The sequence below is a fragment of the Miscanthus floridulus genome, chromosome 8 (genome assembly GCF_019320115.1).
Source record: "Miscanthus floridulus cultivar M001 chromosome 8, ASM1932011v1, whole genome shotgun sequence".
Classification (NCBI taxonomy): domain Eukaryota; kingdom Viridiplantae; phylum Streptophyta; class Magnoliopsida; order Poales; family Poaceae; genus Miscanthus; species Miscanthus floridulus.
In genome coordinates, this window is record NC_089587.1 from 205,182,656 (window position 1) to 205,206,929 (window position 24,274).

The 24,274-nt window shown below is 48.9% G+C and overlaps 2 protein-coding genes across 7 annotated transcripts; both read right to left on the reverse strand.

The window, feature by feature from the left end:
- Window positions 1-2,804: 2,804 nt before the first annotated feature.
- LOC136474671 (fatty acid desaturase DES2-like) lies at window positions 2,805-4,667 on the reverse strand. Its single transcript, XM_066472234.1, has 2 exons — window positions 4,629-4,667; window positions 2,805-4,484 (listed from the first exon to the last, which is right to left on the reverse strand). The coding sequence occupies exon 2, from the start codon at window positions 4,478-4,480 to the stop codon at window positions 3,305-3,307; it is 1,176 nt and encodes a 391-aa protein (XP_066328331.1). The 5' UTR covers window positions 4,481-4,484; window positions 4,629-4,667; the 3' UTR covers window positions 2,805-3,304.
- Window positions 4,668-12,932: 8,265 nt separating this feature from the next.
- LOC136474672 (protein NRT1/ PTR FAMILY 7.2-like) lies at window positions 12,933-16,304 on the reverse strand. Of its 6 annotated transcripts, none has more exons than XR_010762994.1 (5): window positions 15,891-16,304; window positions 15,184-15,271; window positions 14,386-14,548; window positions 14,040-14,151; window positions 12,933-13,850 (listed from the first exon to the last, which is right to left on the reverse strand). XR_010762994.1 is itself a non-coding variant. In XM_066472236.1 (4 exons), the coding sequence occupies exons 3-4, from the start codon at window positions 14,510-14,512 to the stop codon at window positions 13,306-13,308; spliced, it is 672 nt and encodes a 223-aa protein (XP_066328333.1). In that variant the 5' UTR covers window positions 14,513-14,538; window positions 15,184-15,271; window positions 15,891-16,303; the 3' UTR covers window positions 12,933-13,305. The 6 variants fall into 6 exon arrangements, 3 of the variants coding, with proteins under 3 accessions (XP_066328333.1, XP_066328334.1, XP_066328332.1); XR_010762993.1 differs by having other exon boundaries at window positions 14,040-14,156; XR_010762992.1 differs by having other exon boundaries at window positions 14,040-14,548; window positions 15,891-16,303.
- Between the last annotated feature and the right edge of the window lie 7,970 nt (window positions 16,305-24,274).

A 24,274-nucleotide genomic window follows, 5' to 3' on the forward strand; every position in this document is an offset into this window, starting at 1 on the left:
TTACCCAAACTAATTTCGGGTAATCAAAATCGCTATCCGAATTTGGGATCGGGTAACTCGGGTTCGGGTAATTCGGGTCCGGGTTCGGATAATTCGGGTACGGGTAATAGGTATCAGGTATTTTGCCCAGGCTTAATAGCGGTGTGTCAACGCTCAACCAGCGATGATTATTTCTGGGTTTCTGATTCTGTGTTTGACTCGCTATAGAAAACGTTGCGCTTTGTATGAATTGGTCACTGTACTCGGATGTTTTGGCAATTAAGTGTAGGATGCGGGGGAACTTAAGATTGTCCAGGTTGCCTTAGTGTGATTATGCACCCAATTAAAGGGCGTGGCTCGAACGTCCGAAGGCTGCCGTCCGAACACCCGCTCCTACCAGCCTGCTGCGCATGCTGCTGCCTGTTGCGCCTATCGCCCGTGCCAGCTACGGCTGCGCCCCTCCCTACACCCTACCGCTGCTGTGCACCTCCCTACTGCTGCTTTGCTACATTGCTACGCATGCTGCTACACCTGCGCGCGCTTGCCTGCTGCTGCTACACATGTTACTGTGCGCCCACGTCTGCTACTGTGCTGTGCATGAATGTGGGGGACGGCTCGTGTCCCGCTTGGCTTGCAACTCACGTATGGAAACAGATAAAATAATTTGAACAAACGTTTACAATATGTCTCTGAAATACTTGTAATATATGCAACATCCCCTAATCTACTTTTGCAACATCCATAACAAACAATTGCAACATACCTCTGAAACATCTGAAACAACTGAAATGTACATTTGCAACATAGGGGGAGAGAGACCTAGTCCGGTCGATTCCAGTCGACGACGAGCAGCTACGCGCGAACACCACTCAGCACCAGCGGCGTGCGCGAGCACCACCACCACCGGTGCCAACGACACCGGGCTTCGCTCGGCGGCGATGGTGGGGATGGGGGCGGGGAGCGCCATGGCCGTCAGAGTGGGGGGAGGTCAGTCGTCAAGGTGAGAGAGGGTGTCACCGAGGTAGGGGAGAGCCGCCCACTCACCTGCAATACTATCGCGCCACCTCCATGGATCTTGCTGGAGGCGAGTGGATCTCGTTCGTGCTCCATGGATCTCGCCGGGGTGGGGGAGAGGGCCACCGGATGAGCGGGCATAGGGGGCCCCTGGTGAGGACACCAGGGTGGGGAGGACATCGGGCGTTGGTGTGCTAGCTGCGGCAGGGGATGAGGAGCACGGAAGGGGTAAGGCGGGAGCAAGCGTCGGGAGTGAAAAAGACGTCCGACTTTGTGCGGTCCATCGGACGCACGACAGGTAGCATTACCGTAAATTAAATTCAATACTTATCTATTTGGTTAAGATGGTTATTAGGGCATTTCTAAAGGCTCGTTTCATCATAAGAGCAAATACAACAAAAGGTCGTACGTAGGTTTTATGTTGAGGTGGAGAAGAGAAGAGAAAGAGGAGAAACGACCTATAAGTTTATAGTCGGTTTAGACAATTTTGAAAGGAGAGACAAATGGATTATAGATAAGTCAACTATTATATAGATCGGTTGCAAGTGTCAATATAGCCGGCAGAGATCTTTATTATTATTATTATTTTGAAATCAAAGGCTCACAACTTTATTACGACATAGGGGGCTCTTGAAGATCACGATCCGCTAAAGTAATTACAAACTTTGGGAGGGGATCAACCCATAAGAAGGATTGATCCGAGTCCCTCGACAAACCATAACGAGCTAACTCAAGTGCACAACTATTACAGGAACGTGGTACATAATTCACATCGAAAGAAATAAATTGTGTGTCTAGAAGAAATTTAGCTTCTCTAAATAGAATACCTCCAGCTGAGAGATCGTAATCAGAAGATTTGAGGGCCTTCACCAGTACAAAGGAGTCCAATTCAAGTTGAATTTGCATCATTCCTTGATCTACTGCCGCGGTGATTGCTATCAAGCAGGCATGAGCTTCTGCACACAGAGCATCATGAACTTTGTTCAAATTCCCTGCACCCGCCAGAACCACCGATCCTCCCTGGTCCCTCACTACAAAGCCCCAAGCTCCACTTTTCTTGTTATGGAGAAAAGCCCCATCAAAATTAATCTTCACAAAATCAGAGTTAGGCAGAGACCAACGTACGTTCTGTAGCACAGATTTATCTCTTTTCTCTTGCCCCTGCATAGAAACAATAACATTTATAGACATGGCTCAATGCACCACCTTCTCTGTCGACCACAAAGGTTCTTCCGCATTTGTTTTCTTGCGTGCATCCCACCATGCCCAGAGAAGACCTATGACTTTCATCATTGTTCCTTGCTTTAGAGATAGAATATTCAGCACCAAATTCTTTGCTGAGTTTGACTCCAAAAGCAGGATTCGGATGTGTTGTATGGACATTGCTATCCAGCACTTTTTCACCATTTTACATTTCAGAAAACAATGGCCTCCATCTTCATCAAAACGTAAGTTTTCACCATTTTCATTTTATCTTTTTTTCACTTTCAAAATATGATATTCCTCGATGTATTTCCAACCGTAGACGTGCTTACAAGATATGGCAACACATCTTACTCGTAGGATCAATAGATTTTTGGCCTTAGCCCATGAATCCATTTTAAACTTTGTTTGAGTCCTATAAACTATTGGCCTTACGAGTCGGATCAACTCTCAGTCACCCGACCCATTCCTATCCGTAGTTATTCCATCAAAGACACCAGGATATGGTTTTACATCAACACACGGAAAGGACGGAGAGACGGCAATTGATGCCCACGCAGCGATGATAGACGCATTAGACACACGCGGGCGTGGGCATCGGCGATGACAGCTAGACCAAGCAACCACACAAACGACCGCCGTCGGTAAGCCTGAGCGACTGACTAAGGGCCTGTTTCCTTTAGCTCCAGGCACTCGGTAATCATCCACAGCTGCTCCCAAGCATCAGATTCTGAACGCCTGGGGACAGGATGCATGCCGCCCTCTACCTGGAAGGGCAGCAAGCAAAGAGGCCCTAAAACGCAGACAAGAAAAACAACTCGGAACTGCCCAAACCTCACAGCCACGGGCACAAACACACTACGTTGACAAATTTATTTGCCTACTTGTAATTGATGGCAGCTCTAGCAATGGCACTGCAGTTAGACTTTGCTGTGCCCAGATGCTTTCTTCCAGCTGTCTAAAGACTGATGAGTGATGACTATAACCATATATAGGTGGATGGACACTCGGTAGGACTTCTTTACCGCCTTCTCTTCCTGATTTCTTCTCCCAATCCTCCGGTGAAATTATGGGCGATCACCTCAGTCCTGAGTTCCGCATCAAGCGGCTAGAACTTGTTGTACCAGAAGATGCCCCTGCCGTCCTTGGGCTCGACGTAGATGCACTCCCTGGCTTCGCGCCAGGTCGCCTTGGCGATGGGAGTGGGGTCGAACTGGTAGTACTCGCCGAGGATGGGCTTGATCGCCTTGGTAGCCTCCATGGCGTGGTAGTGCGGCACGGTAGAGAGGAGATGGTGCACGACGTGTGTGTCTGTGATGTTGTGGAACACACGGTTGAGGACGCCGTAGTCGCGGTCCATGGTGGCCAGCGCGCCGCGCAGCCAGTCCCACTCGCTCGAGTCGTAGCGCGGGAGAGCCGGGTGGGTGTGCTGGAGGAAGGTGACGAGCACCAGCCACGCGTTCACGATCAGCAGCGGCACGGCGTAGACGCGCACCACCCACCAGAACCCGAACGTCGCCGCCAGCTTGTACAGCCCGAACGACACGGCCACGACGCCGGCGTCCGAGATGAAGATCTGGAGACGCTCCCGGTCGTTGTAGATCGGGCCGTAGGGGTCGTAGTGGCAAGCGAAGCGCGGGTACGGGCGTCCCGACGCGTTGGTGGCCAGGTACAGTGGCCACCCGAGGGTTAGCTGCACGACGATCTGCAGCAGACGGCCGGCGGGGTTGTTGCACACGTACGGCGTGTACCACGGCAGCGCTTCCTTCTTCTTAGGCACGAACACCTCGTCGCGCTCCAGGGAGCCAATGTTGGAGTGGTGGCGCCGGTGGCTGTACTTCCACGAGAAGTACGGGACCATCAGTGACGAGTGCAGCACCAGGCCGACGATGTCGTCGAGGAGCGGGTAGTCCGAGAAGGCATTGTGGCCACACTCGTGCCCGATGACCCACAGGCCGGTGCACACGCAGCCTTGTGCGATCCAGTAGAGCGGCCAGGCGGCGTAGTGGAGCGGGCTTGGGGCCGCCGGGATGGTGACCAGCGCCAAGTACAGGAGCGCCGCGGCGATGGCGAGGTCCTGGACCACGTAGGAGAAGGACTTGAGCACCGAGCGCTCGAAGCAGTGTGGCGGGATGGCCTTCTTGATCTGACCCAGGGTGAAAGGAGGCTTCTCCACCGGTGAGCGCTGCATTATTGCCGCATTGCCGACGGCACGGGCAAGATGCTCCTGCTTCTCCCGTTCCTTCTCGATCATCCTGCTCCTGCTCCTGCTACCGGCACGCATTTTGCTGCTTATATGTTGCAGCAATATAAAGCAAGTGTCAAGTGTGGATGAAGAACAAATATTATGGCTACATATCATTCGGTCCAAAAACTGTCATGTACAAAAAAAAAAAAAACCTAGGAAGTTGGCACTGATTTGGATTACTTACGGATTGGACTGCGACAGAGCGAAACAAACAGGCAAATGGCAGATGCGGTTACCATGCCATTTCCAAGTACTATGGGTATGGCGCAATATATAGCAAGAGCGTCTGTGCTACCCCTGCCGGCCTTCCAGGCTGTGATCTTGTACGGTGTGATGGGTGTGTAGTGTAACACGTACCGAGTTAAAAAAAAAACACGTACCCAACGAGTAAACTTTAAGGAAGAGATTGCGTTCAAAAAAAAACTTTAAGAACGGGCTTTTCATCATGCAAGATGTAACAAATGTAAATAGATATGATTGTCTCACCGCGAATACTTTCTATCTCTCTATCTCTATCTGTCTATCTATTTACATCTATATCTATATTTAAAGGGCTTTGGTACGGTACTTTCGAACAACCGAGTCGTTCATTTATTTTGATTGGATGGTTTTTTTTTACTTATTTCGATTGGACAGTTACGATCACCAATTAACTCTCAGATACTGTCGGGGACCAATACTAGGGCATCCGAAGAGGAGGAGCTAATGGTCGTCATACGTTAATCCATCCAGGCAGTCAAAAGTGCGACTACAGCTCCAACCGACATCGAGGCCACAGGCTCCGCCTCGCCCGACCCTAAGGTCGTGCGATCCGCCTTGCCCGACACCGAGGCCGCGGGCTCCGTCTCGTCCTACCTCCAAGGGCGGGCTCCGCCTCGCCCGACACCGAGGCCGCGGAATCCGCCTCGCCCGACCTCTAAGGGCGGGCTCCGCCTTGCCCAACCCTAAGGTCGTGAGATCCGCCTCGCCCGACCTCTGGGGACGGGCTTCGCCTCCCCCGACACCGAGGTCGCGGGCTCCGTCTTGCCCGACGTCTGAGGGCGGGCTTTGCCTCGTTCGACGTCTAAGGGCAGGCTCTGCCTCGCCCGACGTCCGAGGACTGGCTCCGCCTCGCCCGACGTCTGAGGGCTGGCTCCGCCTCGCCCGATCCCTCGGGCACGGCTCCTAACGGAAGCTCACGCCACCGCCAACCACTACTGGCCAGAAAGTACAACCTAAGGTCAAACTTCTGGCTTCGTGCAGTGAGCGGTCACGTTGTCCCCGCGACATGTCATTCCAGGAAACTCACATCGCCCACAGTGACGGACGTGTGGTCACTATGCTGCCTACTCCCTATACGGCCGCTAATCAGCACGTTGGTTCGCCGCGCCGCCCATCGGGGCGGAGTGGGATGTCACGACCCACTGACAACGCTAGGGCATGGCATCATAGGCGGATAGGCGTCCGACGTGGAGCTGTCCCTGTCACCATCTGTCGTGTTAGTAGGTCCCACGCAAAGGAAAAGAAAGGCTCGTCGACCCTGAAGGACTCTCTCTCTCTCTCTCTCTCTCGTTCTCCTCTTTTCTCCTGCTGTAGCCCGTGCTTTCCCTTGGCCTATAAAAAGGAAAGCATGGCACCCCACTAAGGGGCATCAGATCAAAAACCACTAGCATCAAACCTCAAACACATAGTCGAGTAGCGACCGAGCTCTCGGTACCCAGTCGTTCTTTCCACCAGAGACTTGGGATCTATCCATCTCTCGCCCATTTGTAACCCCTATTATGAACTTTTCGGTGCTAATAACACGAGCAGCAGCAACGAACTGGACGTAGGGATATTCCACCCGAACCAGTATAAATCTCGTGTCCTCTTAGCACACCATCCAAGCTAGACGCGTAATATTAGAAATTTACTCATTGGTGTTTACTCGAAACACCGACAGTTGGCGTGTCAGGTAGGGGTCTTTTGCACGTCTCGATATCCACACCAGGCCTTGGATGGCTAATCGCAACCTCAGCTGGGTCCCGGACGCGCACGTGCGCTTCAGGGACCTGGACTTCATCGTCACGACAGAGGGAGAGTTGGCGACGGCTCCCGCCGCCGTCCGACCTCTCCCCTACACCGGCCTTGATGCAATTGCTGAGGCATTTGAGGGCTGTAGCTACACGTACCAGAGGCCCGCGCCCCCGAAAGCAACCAGCTCCTCAACTTCGACCATCCTGGGAAGACCTATGCCACCTCACCTCCTCGTTCACCAATGTCATGGCACAACTTGCTAGAGGGAAGCCGCTCTCTCTGGCATACCTCCTCTAGAGCGCCCCGACAGTGCTCCCATCTAGTCTTCGCAACGCCGTAGAGACCGTTGGCCACCCTATGGCGCAATGAGCGCCTTCAACCCCCGTGAACGATGAGTTCATGGGGATGACCGAATATATCGCGGAGTCTTTCCACGACCTCCTCGCAAGAGACCGGAGTCACCCTCCAGCTCTGACTCCAGCAGGGGGAGTCATCACCCCTCTTATGAGTGTTTCATGGCAGGTACCCCCGAGGGACACGTCGAAAGCATCCATGAAGAGGAGGCTACCCCGATGAACGACCTTGACGACAAGATAGAAGGGGAGACAGGGGCCCAACCACACCTACGGGTGGAGCAGTTAAAGGCTTGGCACCTAGAGCTTAAGGAAGCATGACTCCAGCTCGAGTAGGAACGCGTGGAGCTCGATCGGGAGATCGAGCGCCATGGAGATGGTGGGCGCGCGTGCGCCATGGCCCATGACATCAACCGAAGGATCATCGCGGACGATGAAGCCCTCCCACACTTAGCCCGAGCGAGCCAAAACATCGCTGTTGCGATGGCCTTGCTTCGTGGGCTTTCCAGGGCCTGCGATGGCCAAAGATAATTGGGCCCACCGTGAGATTCGCACGCTGCTAGAGCGTGCGGCGGCGCAGCAGGCTGAGAGCTCGCTGTCTTAGCAACGCGAGCTCGACGTCATCCAGCGTACGCCCTTAGGGCGACCCAACAAGGACGTGTCAGTCCACTAGGCACCACAAGGTGGTAGGCAGTGCACCGCGGTTCTAGTGCATGAGCGTCTCGGTCGCACCCGTGACGCGTGTGACACCCTCGGCGCCCGTAGACATACCCGCAATGACCCGAGAGATGGAGCTAGCTGTAGCTATCACCCTTGTCGTGGCAGATGATACGACAGTGGTGAGGACCGAAGCCCGAGCTCTAGCCTATCGGGGCCTCAGGCCTTCGGACGACACATTCTCAACGCCGTCTTCTCGCCAAGATACCGACCACCAACCAACATCCCGAAATACTCTAGGGAAACAAACCTCGGACTATGGCCCGAGGATTATCGACTTGCCTGCCAAGCCGGTGGAGCGGATAATGGCGATTTCATTATCCACAACCTTTCATTGTTTCTGGCCGATTCGGCGCGAACATGGTTGGAACACCTTCCGACCAACAGAATCCAAAGTTGGGCGGACCTAAAATAGATCTTCGTGGAGAACTTCCAGGGCACGTACAAGCGCCCTGGAACCCATGAGACCTCAAGAACTACCAACAGAAGGCTAGAGAAACCCTTTGTGGGTACATCCGACGCTTCTCTCGACAGTGCAACGAGCTGCCTAACGTTGTCGTGTCGACGTTATAGGAGCTTTCCTATCTAGGACCACCTACAAGTCCCTGGTTCACAAGCTAAGATACAAGGGCCCATGAACCACCAAGGAGCTCCTCAACATCGCCACCAGCCACGCCTCGGGTGAGGAGGCGGTCGGAGCAATCTTCGACCATCTAAAAGGCAAGGCAAAATGGGACGAGGACACTGACAAAGGTGCCTCCAACCGTCCCATCAAGAAAAAAAACAAGCAGCGGCGTGAGGGCCAGCTCGTGGCCACCGCCGATCATAGGGGAGGCTAGAAGCCCATGGAGGGCACCCCGAACCACTTTGAGAAGCTAATTGAGGGGCCATGCCCGAACCATGCCTTCCTGTCAAGCATCTGTATAAGGACTATGGCCTCATGAAGCAGTTCTTGTTCGGAGGCTCCAACAAACTAGAGCACGGGAAGGACCTCGACCCGACCATAGATGACGCCGAGGGGAAGGACGGCGGCTTTCCAATGCTAGATGACTGCCTCATGATCTTCGGAGGGTCGATAGCCTATGACTCCAAGCACCGTTAGAAGCTCACGCGCCGTGAGGTCTACACGGCCGAAGCGGCCGCGCCTACCTTTCTCCGATGGCCGGAGTCTGCCATAACCTTCGATCGGACCAACCATCCAGAGAGTGTCCCACAACCGGGGAGGTATCCGCTCATGGTTGACCCAATCATCGGCACGAAGCGGCTCACCAAGGTACTGATGGATGGAGGCAGCGGCCTCAATATCATGTATGTCGAGACACTCGACGCTATGGGCATCGACCGAGCACGCATCTGACCAACCAATGCGCCTTTCCACGGCATCGTGCCTGAAAAGCAGGCCGTGACACTTGGGCAGATCAATCTGCCCATCACCTTTGGGGGTCCATCTAACTATAGGACGGAGACTCTCACCTTCAAAGTGGTTGGGTTCTACGGAACCTACCCCACCATCCTAGGATGACCATGCTATGCGAAGTTCATGGCCGTCCCTAACTACACCTATCTGAAGCTAAAGATGCTGGGCCTAGGTAGGGTCATCACCATCAGCACCTCCTTTTAGCGTGTCTATGAGTGTGAGGTCGAGTGCTGCGATCACGCCGCAGCAATCGTCACCTCCAAAGAGCTTGTGACCATCAGGAAGGAGGTCACCGAAGAAGCGCCTGACCCCAAGCAGTCGACCGGGTCTTTCGAGCTAGTGGAGGGCGCCAAGGAGGTCCTCATAGACCTCAGCAGCCCTGAGGCCCAAGTGGTGCACGTTGGCACCACGCTTTCCTCCAAATAGGAAAGCGCGCGCAGCAGCTTCCTCTACGCCAATAAAGACATCTTTGCGTGGAAACCCTCAAACATATCGGGCATTCTGAGGAAAGTCGCCGAGCATGCCTTGAAGATCCAGCTAGGCTCTAAGCCGGTGAAGCAACACCTACATCGCTTCAACGAGGGAAAACGCAGGGCCATCGACGAGGAGATCATAAAGCTTTTAGTGTCCGGATTCATCAAGGAAGTGTACCACCCCAAGTGGTTATCCAATCCTGTTCTTGCATGAAAGAAGAGTGGAAAATGGAGGATGTGTGTTGCCTACATGGGTCTCAACAAAGTGTTCCCAAAGGATCCATTTTCTTTGCCGCGCATAGACCAAGTAGTCGACTCTACCTCAGGGTGTGAAACCCTTTGTTTTCTTGATGCGTACTCCAGGTACCATTGAATCACGATGAAAGAGTCTGACCAGCTCACGGCATCTTTCATAACCTCATTCGGATCGTTCTGCTACATCACAATGCCATTTGGTCTGAAGAATGTTGGGGCTACGTACCAGCAATGTATGCTCAAATGTTTCGGGGACCTCATCGGGTGGACCATTGAGGTCTATGTGGATGACATCGTGGTCAAGTCCAAATAGGCTGACCAGGTCATAGCCGACCTTAAGCAGACCTTCGCAAAACTCTGAGCAAATGGCATTAAGCTCAACCCTAAGAAATGTGTTTTTGGGGTCCCGAGGGGTATGCTACTTGGTTTCATCATCTCCGAGCGTGGCATCAAAGCCAGCCCAGAGAAGATCTCAGCCATCACAAGGATAGGCCTGATTTAGAACATAAAAGGGGTACAACGAGTTATAGGGTGCCTCGCCGTGCTCAGTCGCGTCATCTCGTGCCTCGACGAATGAGGTCTCCCCCTTTATCGACTTCAGAAGAAGGCCGACCACTTTAAATGGATGTCCAAGGCCCAGGAGGCACTTGACGCGGTCAAGCAGCTTCTGATTAAGGCCCCGATCCTAGTTCCTCCGGCCGACAGAGAACCGCTTATGCTCTACATTGCGGCCACCATGCAGGTGGTCAGCGTCGCTTTAGTGGTGGAGCGAGAAGAAGAGGGTCACGCCCTCAAAGTACAACACCCAGTGTACTTCATTAGCGAGGTCCTATCCAAATCCAAGACCCGCTATCCCCTAATCTAGAAGCTCATGTACGCTGTTCTCATCGCCAAGATGAAGCTGCGCCACAACTTCGAATCACATCCGGTGACGGGCGTGACGTCTTTCCCCCTCAACGAGGTCATCCAAAACCAGGATGCCACAGGAAGAATCGCGAAGTGGGCACTAGAGCTGATGGGTCAAGGCATTGTGTATGTCTCCTGGACGGCCATCAAGTCCTAAGTGTTGGCTAATTTCATTGCAGAGTGAACCTAGGTCCAAATGTCACCAGCGGTCGTCGACCAAGAGTACTGGATGATGTACTTCGACAGATCGCAGATGAAGAAAGGTGCCAGCACAGGGCTGATCTTCATTTCACCCCTTGAGGTACGCATGAGGTACATGGTTCGTATCAATTTCTCCTCCTCCAACAATGTGGCTGAATATGAGACGCTCGTCAATGGCCTGCGTATCGCCATTGAGCTCGATATCCAACGCCTTGATGTCCAGGACAACTCCCAGCTGGCCATCGACCAAGTCATGAAGGAATCGAGCTACCACTACTCCAAGATGGCTACATACTACCGAGAAGTCCGCCAGCTAAAGAACAAGTTCGACAACCTATAGCTCAATCACATCCTGAGGCGTCTCAACGAGGCAGGCGACACGCTGGCAAAAAGCGACATTCGGCCGAGAGCCGGTGTCGATAGGCATCTTCGCCAGCGATCAGCATAGACCCCCGATCAACTATGAGGAGCTAGAACAAGCCAGTGATAGACCGCCCGCCCTGGGCTCGGGGGCTGACCAACCATCAGCTCCATCTGACCTAGAAGTCATGGAGCTCGACGAGGATCCAGCGACAGAGCCCGACCCTCTGATCGACTAGAAGGTACCTTACCTCAACTACCTCCTCCATGAGGCACTATCGACGAACAAGATAGAGGCTCGATGACTCGCGCATCACGCCAAGTCCTCCGTCCTTGTTGAGGTGAACTCTACAAGCGAAGCTACACCGAGATCCTATAGTGCTGCATCCCTGCTGAACAGGGGAAGCGGCTACTGAGCGACATCCACGGTGGGGTCTGTGGTCACCATGCCACACCGAGAACCCTCATCGGAAACACATTCCATCAAGGCTTCTACTGGCCGACCCAGTGGCCGACGCTGAACAGATTATGCGCACCCGCGAAGGATGTCAGTACTACGCTCGGTAGACCCACCTGTCGGCCCAAGCACTCTAGATGATCCCCATCACATGGTCGTTCATGGTCTAGGGGCTCAATCTAGTCGAACCCCTCAAAAGGGTGCCCGGGGGCTACACCCACATGCTTGTCATCGTAGATAAATTTACAAAGTGGATAGAGGCCCGACCGATCTCCGCGATCAAATTCAAGCAAGCCATGTTGTTCTTCTTTGATATCGTCCATCACTTTGGAGTACCGAACTCCATTATTACAGACAATAGCACGTAGTTTACCGAAAAGAAGTTTCTCTAGTTCTGCGATGAATATCACATCCGCGTCGACTCGGCAGCCGTAGCGCACCCCTGCACGAACGGGCAGGTCGAGTGCGCAAATGGCATGGTCCTACCGGACCTCAATCCTAGAATCTTTAACCGGTTGAACAAGTTTGGCGGACGATGGGTCGTCGAGCTTCTTGCGGTGCTCTAGAGCCTGAGGACGACCCCAGCCGGGCCACCGGCTACACACCATTTTCATGGTCTACGATTCTAAGGCTGTCCTCCCAACCGACCTCGACTATGGAGCGCCAAGGGTTAGGGTGTACGACAAGCAGGGAGCCGAGGCATCCCTCGAGGACACCATGGACCAGCTGGATGAAGCGCGCGACATCACCCTCCTTTGTTCGGCCAAGTACCAGCAAGCATTGCACCGGTACCACAGCCTATGAGTGCGGGCCTTCAACGTCGGAGACCTGGTCCTCCGTCTCGTCCAGAGCAGCAAGGACCGCCACAAGCTTTCTCCGTTGTGGGAGGGACCATACGTCATCGCGAAGGTACTCCGACCAGGCGCCTAAAAGCTTAAGACCATTGACTGCAAGGTCTTTGCCAATGCCTAGAATATCGAGAAGCTACATCGCTTCTACCCTTAATAAACACACACTTTCTCTTATCAGTTTCGCTATAGAACTCCCCAACCTTTAGTGACACCCGACCCCAGCAACGGTGGGGGATCGGGCCTCACTCGGAGGCTAATAAGAGCGTACCCATCCGGTAGACATTCTTTACTCCCGACCTTCTCTCACGTTAAAACCTAGAAGCAAGGTTTACGGAAACAAACGCTGAGTAAAACTGGTCAAACTGCAAGAAACCTATGCCTCGGCAGCTACGGCGCCTTTGCTCACCAGCGTGATCAGAGTTTGCTCCCCACACCCCGAGCTTTACGGCATTGACGACGGAAAGGGTCGGAACACGCTAACATTTTTATACGGAAAGGGGAGAAGGGCTAAAAATTTGTTAGGCTATAACGGAATTCAAGAGCTTGTCTATTTATTACAAGTTCACCGCCTGGCTTATCTGCCTAACTAAATTCTTGCGCGGGATGTTCTCATCCTCTGTCTCCATAGGTAAGTTCTGTCCCAGCGGGTCATACAAATCGACTGGACGGCTTAGCCGCTGCCAAGCGATGGGTAGGGAGCAGCAGGATACCCCACGAGGGTTATGCCGACTCTGTCACGAACGACGGACCTAGATTCTGTCCGAACATATCGGGTAAGCACTCACTGAACCCATCACTCATGTCATCGAGGTAATTCTAGTGCCAGCGTGTCACCCTTACTTTATGCACATTTATTTCGCTATCGAGCCCCCAACCCTAACAACGGCAAAGGGTCGGGCGTCGCTCGAGGGCCGGCAAGAACGTCGCGATGGAAGGCTGGTACCCTCCGTTGCCGAACGCGACCATGGAGGTGGACAGGTAGAACAGCGCGACTCCGGGCGCCGACGGCTTGTCGCAGTGCGCCTTGACGCCGCCGCAGCCGGAGGGCTTCACCAACAAGAACCATGAGGCAAGCGACAGGATCACCAGGCCCTGACCAAGAACAGACACAGGCAAGTTCAGAACAGCGCACCGACAGAAAAAGGATCGATCACAGAAACAGGAGACTGATGGTTGGTCAGTGCAGTGTCTGAAGATGATCGCCGTCACGTAGATGATCTGAAAGATGGCGCATGTGACGTATCGGCCCCAGTAGGAGTCGCTGAGGAAGGCGCCGATGAGGGAGACGATGTAGACGGTCCCTGTCCACTTGCTGATGTTGTTGGCCGCCTCGGCGTTGCCCTGGTGGAGCACCCGTCGCAGGAACACCACCAGGTTCACGCCGACGCCGAAGAAGGCGCACGTCGCGAGTCCATAGTTAGCTGCATCAGTAACAGAGACGTGATCCACTTAGTTTCAGCCCTCAATATATCTGATCCGCGGTTTTGGACCCGCAACCAATGTTGTGACATCTGTCTGAGCTTAGTCAGGTTTCGTATGTTATGTAAAACAGAGTTTATATGGATCATGCCAGAGTGAATTGATGAGAGGGCAAAACATAGTGGAAAAACCTGAAGAGTACTAGGATGCTTTTCCAGTGAATTAGTGATGGAGTAACCCTCCTCACTCTGGAGTTGCTATTCAGCCGAAGAAGGGGTTCTTGTTGAAGGTCCAGTTTGGACTCTGAACTGCATTCAACTCAGGCAATACATGGGAATATGCTTGCAAACGAAAAAGGGTGCAGTGATAAATTACACAGTTGAAATGTTGAATTAACTGTTCCATTCTGGAGTTCTTTACAAAATCAGAATCGAGTAACTATGCGATCATGTACAGAGGGAGTCATTACTGATCAGGCATCATGTGAGATGTTCACAACATTTCTTTCCTTTTTTTATTTTTTAAAGCAGCTTTTACCTAACAGCAGTATGGCAGATCTCCATCTTCCAGTGGTTGTCTTGACAGCTGGGTTTCCTCGTCTGTCCATGGACCCATCTTCAGTGATGGGAGACGTCCATTTCGAATCAACAGTGGTAGGATCCATCAGCTTGTTCAGTGAGTTTTCTGAACCTACACAGTTCTGCAGACTGCTTCATCAATTATTCAGAAAATAAACCAACATTTAAGGGTGTTTGATTGTCTTATCGAATGTTTAGACACATGTATGGAGTATTAAATATAGACTAATTACGAAACTAATTACATAGTTTGCGACTAATTTGCGAGACGAATCTTTTGAAACTAATTAGTCCATGATTTGACAATGTTTTGCTACAGTAAACATGTGCTAATGACAGATTAATTAGGCTTAAAAAATCGTCTCGTGGAGTACTGACGGATTATGTAATTTGTTTTTTATTAGTATCCGAACACCCTATATAATATCCTCTCAACACACCTCCTAAATTTTAGTAGCTGGATCTAAACACCTCTTTGGTCACCAGAAATTCCAATGTTACTTTTTTGGTTCTTGACAACCTCCTTGTCAGTCTTATCCTATCTAAATGCTCAGGGTTCATATGAGATGAGATGCAGCTGTCTGCCTGTCTTTTTAGTTGCTGTACTATGTACTGTATTGAATGAACTATTTCATTTAGGAAACTGTTACACAACAGTCCTGCATACATGGTGTGGAAACTCAGCAACTGTTCCGATTAAAATGTTCTAGTTGTAACTGAGTTCTGAAATACGTACATACCAGTACTAACAGGATACCTTTTTGTTGCTTAATTTATTCCCTGCGGCTCCTTCAGGAATTTATGCAGTCTTTCCCTAACGAAGCCTTGAGCCAGCAAGATTTACCCTGTGATTGAGATATATACAATAATATCTCATGTTAGGGATGAAGTAACAGTAGGTTACAAAAGCATAACGCTTCCTAATTTAGATCCACAACTATTAATTAACCTAATGATAAAAAAGCTGAGCATGCAGAAGATGTCTTTTTTTCTGCTCCCGAAGTGCACTAGCGTAGAAACAAGCAGAGACGGTCATCATGTGCCGCCGTCAGCTGGCTCTTTTTGTCATGATCTGGTCTGCACGTATCAATATGAGACACTACTCCAGAAACGAAGCAGCTACCTGTCCGTCCGGCCAAAGCATCGTGTAAACCATGCACGCCCATATAGTGATATAGGCATAGCTAGGCTCGACAACAATGATGTCGTACGTTGTGCACAGAGCAACAAATGTTTCTTTTACCATGCACGCCAACAAAATCACTTCAGGTAGTAGCGCGGCTGTGACTGATGATGAGTTCCTTGCGCATGCATGTTTCAGAAGCGAACTCTTACAAAATCAGTTTACTATACTTTCGTTCCTAGGACGGACAGATAACTTGATGGCAACTGTGAGATGCGATTAATACTCTAACTCGGATAGATTATTAATTAATATATAAGCATATGTACGTGCACGCGTACCTTCCTTGATAAACCCTCCGGTGCGACCACGCAGCAACTTCTCCGGCGACGGGGACGATAGGCACGTCAGGAACGAGACCGGAGCCAGCACCTGTACCTCGACGACGCCGGCAAGGCCTCCAGTCATTTACCGGACAAACTCCCGGTAGAAGTGGCCGCGGCCGGCGATGAGCGCTCCCTGCGTGCAGCGCAGTGGTGGCGCCCGCGCGTGGCCAACGATGACCGATCTCCTCTTCCTCTCGGTTCCTCTCCACCACCGGCGGCAATGCAGCAGCAGACGGCGAATGGGGAGCGGATAGGAGAGGTGCGGGGGTTTGGTCCTTGGGGGGGCGCACGGCCGCTTATTTATGGACGCCGGGAGCCGGAGCCCGGACCCGGAGGGGGGCAGTGAGGGAGCGAAGTGTTGGTGGCGGTGTTCGTTTTCTCCTACGGCCTGCGGGTAAAGCGAGCCCGCCGACATATGTGGCACCGTGCATGGGGCGTACCAGCTGTTTTCGTGGCCCCATTTCCCCCAGAAAGACGGAGATCTTGTGACCCGTGACCCGGCGGGGGCTCGTCGCTGCCGACCGAGCCCTTGCAATCCTTGGTGGCTTGCATAGAGTGATTTATTTTTCTTCTTCTTTTTAATCGTGCTACTAATTTAGCGAAATCCTTGCCACGCGAGCTAGGGATTTAGGTGCGCACTCCTCACCCTCTTGCTGTATCGCCCGCGATCTTCTTCTGGATTTGAGAAAAATGGTGCCTTCTGGATGTACTCCGTAGATAGCCAGGCCGGCGACGGCTGGCTCCAACGGCTGTCGATCGACGACCGAGATGATGAGGTGGCAAGCATCAACGGACGTGGTGTGAAGGATGCCCGGCTCAACGGGTTGGCATCGGAGACACTGTGGTCGGAGTGGCTAGGGAAGACCGCAATGGAGTGTGGAAATACACTGTACCAGAGCCGGGGCAGAGCATGGTGTATGGCAAGGTTAAAAACCTTTTGGAAATCATCTAGGGCGTTCATTTTTATCCAAGCTCATGACTGGCATGCTTATCAGGGCTGTAAATTTGTCCACAAAATACTTTTCATTCCTAAATTGACCTCGTGAGTAGTTGGAACAACAGTACTGAAGCACTAGCAGCTAATAAAGTGCTAAACACGTGAAAATAAGGTGATGATGATGTAGATGCATCCCCTAGCCTAGTCGTAGCAAACGATTCCAGACAAGAAAATTAATTAAGGGCGTACGTCCCTGTGGATGTCCTCTTTGGTGTGACGATGCATACGCGACCGCGACTGAGTGGTCATGGCTACCTAATTGACCGGCCGGCGCCGACGCACGCGAGCGCAGTTGTCCCGTCTGGTTTACCACGTTGCATTGTGCGCTTGTGCCGCTCTCCATCCTCGTGACGTCGTCTTCAGACTAAGATGGTACAGTAATAGTAATAATGGGCATCCATGTACATGTCAAAGTACTGGTTGGTCCTTGTGTGACCTGTGTGAGGTCCCAAGGCGTATATATGCGAATCGGCGTGATATTGATGGATCAGTGGAGTTTCACGCAGGGGTTGCTTCCAGTTTTCACGCTGCTTTATGCCTTTATCTGTATACCTGACCATACGTCCATCAACCATGATAATACGTCCATGATGACCCAACACGCTGAGCGCTGCCGCTTTTAGACGTGACGAACAAAAAGTTGGTGGTTTTCGCCTTATCAGCATTGCGCCGATGATAGCCACAACCACTTTTTGGTTGGGTCGTTGGATTGATCCGCAAATCGAACGTCAGAAGGATTCAGATGTTTTGTCCTCGTCGATATACTCTGGTACTGGAGATCGGTGGCCTCGTTGCTCGCTAGCTCTACCGGTATATATGACGGCGAGTAGTTCATGCGAAGTTTGGTTTCCTGTGTCGATCGAAATGAATATTGTGACGTGTACACCGACAGCCATACGGCATCTATTCCAGAAACACTCGGATGTACCTACAAACTTGGAAGAACGGTGCTGCCGGATTAAGAAATTGTTGTATTTTATTATTACACAACAAGTTCATTCATGGCACGGAACAACGCACGTACGTGCAAGTTCGGACTCATCAGGCGCACGCACGCATGCATGTTACTCCATGATTTCACTATAATACACGGGCACACGGCGCAGCAGGCGCTAGCTAGCTACTACCTCCCTAGCTACCTCCGTCCCAGAGGTAAATCTCGCTTTCCGAGATAAGGTTGTAAAATTACATATTTATCCTTATCATCATTCTTCCTGTAGATAGAAAATAAAAAATAATTATTATATTTTAGAATATTTTTCTTATAGATAGATAAAGTAGTGATATTTTAATAGACGAGTCTCATTAGAAAAGTTATTCTTATGTCTATAATTACATTTTTTCTTATAAAAGATTTGAAATTCACGATTACGTTTTCTTTTAACAGAGGGAGCAGATATTCTTGAATGCCTGTTTGCGCGGCACAGCTCATATCTGCACACCGGTCGATATCGACGTCGCTGCCACGGTACAGAGACTAGGTGACTAGGCTAGGGCCTAGGGCAGGCAGCTGTGGGGGCACGTTGTACCACAGTGAGAGCGAGTACGAGTACGTACCAGAGTAAAGAAGCGTCGTCGCCGTAGAGCCCAAAGCGAAACCTTTCACTGCCAACTCCGGCCGGGCAAGTAAGGCCTGGTTTAGTTAACAAAAAATTTTCATCATAAACTATCGCATCGAATTTTACTGTACACGTAAGGAGTATTAAATATAGATGAAAAAAATAATTACACAATTTAGTTAAAAATCACGAGACGAATGTTTTAAGATTAATTAGTCCATGATTAGGCATAAGTGCTACACTAACTAATATGCGCTAATGAAGAATTAATTAGGCTTAATAAATTTGTCTCGCAGTTTTCAGACGAGCTATCTAATTAGTTTTTTTTATTAGTATCAAAAACTCTTTTTAATATTTTCAAAATATTTCGATGTGACGTTCAAAAACTTTTGGGGGTGTTTAGTTCACCCCTAACTCCCAGTTTTGATACTATGTAAAAAGAAGATTCTCCGTCACATTAAACTTGCGGTACATGGATGGAGTATTAAATTTTAATGAAATCAAAAACTAATTGCACAGTTTGGTTGTACTTTACGAGACGAACGTTTTAAGCCTAATTAGTCAACGATTGAACAATTATTACCAAATACAAACGAAACGCTACAGTACACAACAGTCCGCTACAGGAATCCGGCGCGCGCCAACTCTGGCCAACTAAACAAGGGCTTTATTTCGTGAACCGGACACAGCCTAAGCGGAGGTACCCACACTACAACGTAGGCCTGGTTTAGTTTTACCCTAACTTCCAAAAAGTTGCTATAGTACCTGTCACATTGAATGTTTACGGTCCGTGCATGAAGCATTAAATGTAGACGAAAAGAAAAACTAATTGCACAGTTTGGTGAGAAATTGCGAGACGAACGTTTTGAGCCTAATTAGTCTATATTTAAACACTATTTAGCAAATAAAAACGAACATGCTATAGTAACCCCAAAATCTAAATTCCTCCAACTAAAAGCCCGTAGCCATCGTGGTGGTACAAGGAATCTCGTGCAAAGTCCAAGCAGCAGGTGAGGTGACCCATCGGTTGGTCGTCTTGGGATGAGCCGTGCGACGCTTGGGCGAGAAATCACGACACGATACTTTTAAATCTAATTAATTTATAATTAGATATTAATTGTTAAATAAAAATAAAAGTATTACAATAGCTAAAATTTAAAAAAATTTAGATCTAAGGGGGTGTTTGGTTTCTACAGGAAAATTTTAGTCCCTGTCCCATTGAATGTTTGGACACATACATGAAGTATTAAATATAGACAAAAAAAATAACTAATTGCATAGATTGTGGCTAATTTGCGAGACGAATTTTTTAAGCCTAATTAGTCCATGATTTGACAATGTGATGCTACAGCAAATATGAGCTAATGGCGGATTAATTAGGCTTAATAAATTCGTCTCGTAAATTAGTCTCCATTTGTGTAATTAGTTTTATAATTAACTCATATTTAGTTCTCCTAAATAATATCCGAACGTCCGATGTGACATGGACTAAAATTTAGTCCAGAAAACCAAACACACGGGGGCCTTAGGGCAGTCCCAATGAAAGAAACTAGTAGTTTCTATAACATAGGATACCACACCAAAAAAGTACTCCTTTCCAACCCATGGTTTCTATGAGTAATAACTATTTTCTCTTTCTCTCTCCCAACTCTATCTTTTCCTCCAATGGAAGTGCGACACGAGCTCTCTAAAAACTGGTGGTTTCTCCCCAATGGCGATTTCATGGTTTCTTAGTGCATTGGGTCAAGAGTAGACCTGGTTTCTTCATGAAGAAACAATTTCTATGATTTTTGCTCTCTTTCTTCATTAATTACGTTGTCACATCAACGTTTTACCTATGTAGTAAGGGCAGTCCCAATGGTGCATTGATGATGGTTTCTATCATCATTAAATGACTTGCCACGTAGGCAAAACGCTGATGTGGCAACGTAATTAATGAAAAAAGAGAGCAAAAATCATAGAAATGGTTTCTTCATGAAGAAACCAGGTCTACTCTTGACCCAATGCACTAAGAAACCATGAAATCGCCATTGGGGAGAAACCACCAGTTTCTAAAGAGCTCGTGTCGCACTCCCATTGGAGGAAAAGATAGAGTTAGGAGAGAGAAAGATAAAATAGTTATTACTCATAGAAACCATGGGTTGGAAAGGAGTACTTTTTTGGTGCGGTATCCTATGTTATAGAAACTACTAGTTTCTTTCATTGGAAGTGCCCTAAATCATTTAATGAGGATAGAAACTATTATTAATGTACCATCGGAACTGTCCTTAGAGCTCGCGCGCACGCGCTACGGACAGGCCTCGGAGTCGTGTGACAGTGCGCTTTAGACTGACATCGAGCTGGAAAAGGACAACTCAAGGAGCAGAACCAGCCAAAAGTGATAAGCTATCACTGGTTGCCTGGATCCAGCAGACGGATCGATCACGGATTCACTGGATGCATGGTTCGCAGCTGTTGCCTGTTGGTGTCTGGGATAGTAGTAGACTAGTAGTACACCGTGTATGGACTCGATCTTGCGCGCGCGGAACGGTGTGCGTGTGCGTGTGCGTGTGCGTGTGCGTGTGCGTGTGTGTTTTCTTTTTCTCTCCGTGCCTAACTTTTGTTTGCCCCTGCTTTGAACTTTCCTGGATGCAATGCAACAACGGATGCAAAGGTTGAACAATTTGGCAGTGGAAATGACACCGATTGAAGTGGATGAGACGTTGGCATTTGACAACACCATCGTACAAGCATGGTTGAGGTTTAGCGTCAGGCGGAGAACAGCCCGACGACGATGGACCAGCTGAAACCCAGAGGGGAGGAATGGACTAGATATTCGTCTTTTGAGCATGTCTTTCATTGTGTATGCGTGATCATGGGTGCGAGTTTTATGGTTGGCCAACTTTTAAAGGATGATTATCGGTAAATAAAGACAAAAATAAATACTCCCTCGCTCCCGGTCGAAATACAAAGTATCAAATGTTTAAAAAAATAAGGTATTTTGATCGTTCAACATTAACTATGCCTGTTTGCTTTTTTAAACCACATCCATGTATGACTTTTAGGTCCATCTTGAACAAAATTACTTCTATAATTGATAGCTGAAATCAATAACAAGTATGAATGTGTTTTAATTAAAAACTATGTGTTATTACGAAATTAAACAACTTGACAACCAAACTAACTAGTGAGGAGTGAGTTAGTTTTTTAGCGACTATTATTTGATCCTACAATTGCTCAGGTATCTCGTATTTCGTGATGAAAAGGAGTACTAGGTACTACGATCTATTTGGATCTTGCTAACTTTAGCATCCTATAACATACATTAATACTCGATTCGTTCTAAATTACAAGTCATTTTAAATTTTATTAAGAGTCAAGCATCTCAAGTTTGATCTTTGAGAGTTGCTAAAATTAGTAGTAGAGCAGGTGCTAATTTTAAGTTTTTTTAAAGCAGACGGGACCTTAAGTTGATCAAGGAGGCCATCTATGCGATAGCCCAACACGTAACAGATTCGCATGTGTGAGCAGACAGGTGTGTTCGGCTGGTTTATTCGGCTGTCTGGGGCTGGTTGGGCCACTCAGCGGGGCACTGTTTACGTCTTGCTAGAATAGTATTTTTCTCTCACAACAATCAGTCGGAACAGTATTTTCAGTCCTGCCGAACATGCCCGTTAACTAGTGCCTGACACCCCATATTTAGCAATGTGGTAGGGCCGGTTTGCAGCTATGTGCCTGTGTACGAGTGTAACAGAACCGACCAATTATACGAAATTAAGTAAGAAAATCATCCGCCAGAGCAGACGATTTAGCAAACTTAAGCCCGTATAACCCGGTAGTCCATGAAATCACGAAGGATTTCAAACTAATTTCCATTCCAGCCAAGATCGTAATAAGATTAGCGGTCACCATCACATATTACATAAAAAGTTGCATCTCAGATACATCAGAGTTTAAACATAGTTATTATAAAACAAGTTCGAATAAAAGTAGCGGAAGCTATTTGTTCAAACCACACACACTCACACGGAGTTCAAATATAGTGCCAGCGAATGATCATCTCCAACAAAAAGCATCAGACGAGACGTAAGGAATGACCATGCCCATGGTCCTAAGCATCACCCATCGCAGGATAAAGGCAGTTGATACAGTAGCCATAATACATCTGCCCATCTGCAACAAGTGGGAATAAAACCCTGAGTACGAGAAGGTACTCAGCTAGACTTACCCGACATAACCGAAAATAAGTAACACCAAGGATTATGAAGGGCTTTATAGTAGGGTAGCTGACTCATTTGCAAAAAGAAGCATTTTTAGCATTTCAAGACCCTTTTCAAAAGCATTATTGTCAAGTTAATTGTTATTAACCTGTCGACTAGATTTGCACCTATACTAGAGCAAATATGTGATTAAACAGATAATGATAACCAATGATCATTAAACAACTTCCATAATGTCATATTCATTATAACTGTCCAAGTGTTCCATCAACATTACTACGATGAAGTAACTCAAGTCAAGTGCTCACTATCCAGGAGCGATGGCGATTCAAATCGATTCCTAATCAGCTGGTGATTTATTCCTTACACAAACCTCACTCACCCGCTAAAGTGAGATATAGATCACCGAGTCAACTATCCAGGAATCTCGAGTTTGCTAGGAACCACATGTACCCAGGGGCCGACCGACTGCACTTTGGTCTTATCATCTCGCCTCCGTGTCCTACCACACCTGCTCCGGTACAGTGCGCTGCGGGCAATCTACTCGGCCCGAATAATCTCCCAGCTTCACGGTTGGAAGGTACTTTATCCGGCCAGCTAAATGTAAGGCATGCGTTCAATATGACTTGAGGCCCAACAACGGTCGGTCCTTAATCGACACAGACGGAAAGCACTACAGTCCAAAACTCTGCAAGTCTCCGTCCGGTCTCAACTTCATTTAACACTTAGTTATACCATGACTTCATAGTCATCCAAGCAGATCTAGGTAACCACCTATAGCTCGCAGGTGACAGGAAACCACGCGACTTCTACCAGTCTAAGCCAGCTAAGCATTGACTCGACTGCGGATACCAGGGTAACAAGGATATAGTATAACAAAGGTAAACAATGTATAATGTAGCAACGGTTGCAAACAACTCCTGAGCGTAATGCATCAATTAAAGTAAAGCATTGAATTAATAATTGCAAACCGGGAGAAAATGCTCTGGGGCTTACCTCTCTCGAAGGAGCTCGGGCGGTGATCGGGCACTCCGGAAGTTCCTCATTGTCCTCCTCGTCGGCTTCGGGCACTTCCTGCGGCTGCACCTCGAGCTGCTCCTCGGGCTCCTCAGGTATGACGACTGGGTTCTCGGTTTGCGATCCTGTATGATGCAATGTGCGTAAGTGCTTATGCAATCGGTGCATCGGATGAGATGAATACAAGGGATATGCTTGAATGCAAGGTAGTCAACATCATCCAAGAAAATATACTACAAGCACATGTCATCTACTGTATTCTCTTCTACTACTAATATGCTAAATCAACACATCTTATTAAATGCTTCAAAGATTTACCAAAGCTTTACTAATTTCTTAATCACACATAAAACAACACTTAATTAAACCCTAATTAATAATAGGTTTAAATAGCAACCTCTATTTTTATTCCTTAGAAAAATCTTTGAAAATTACCATAGCACAGTACTACCCTAAGTAGTCTACCATCAGATTTTCATGGTATTTGAATGAGTGGATTAGTCTACACAAAAATAACAAGCTATGGCATCATTATGAACATGAAAATACTTTGTACTGTGAAAAGTG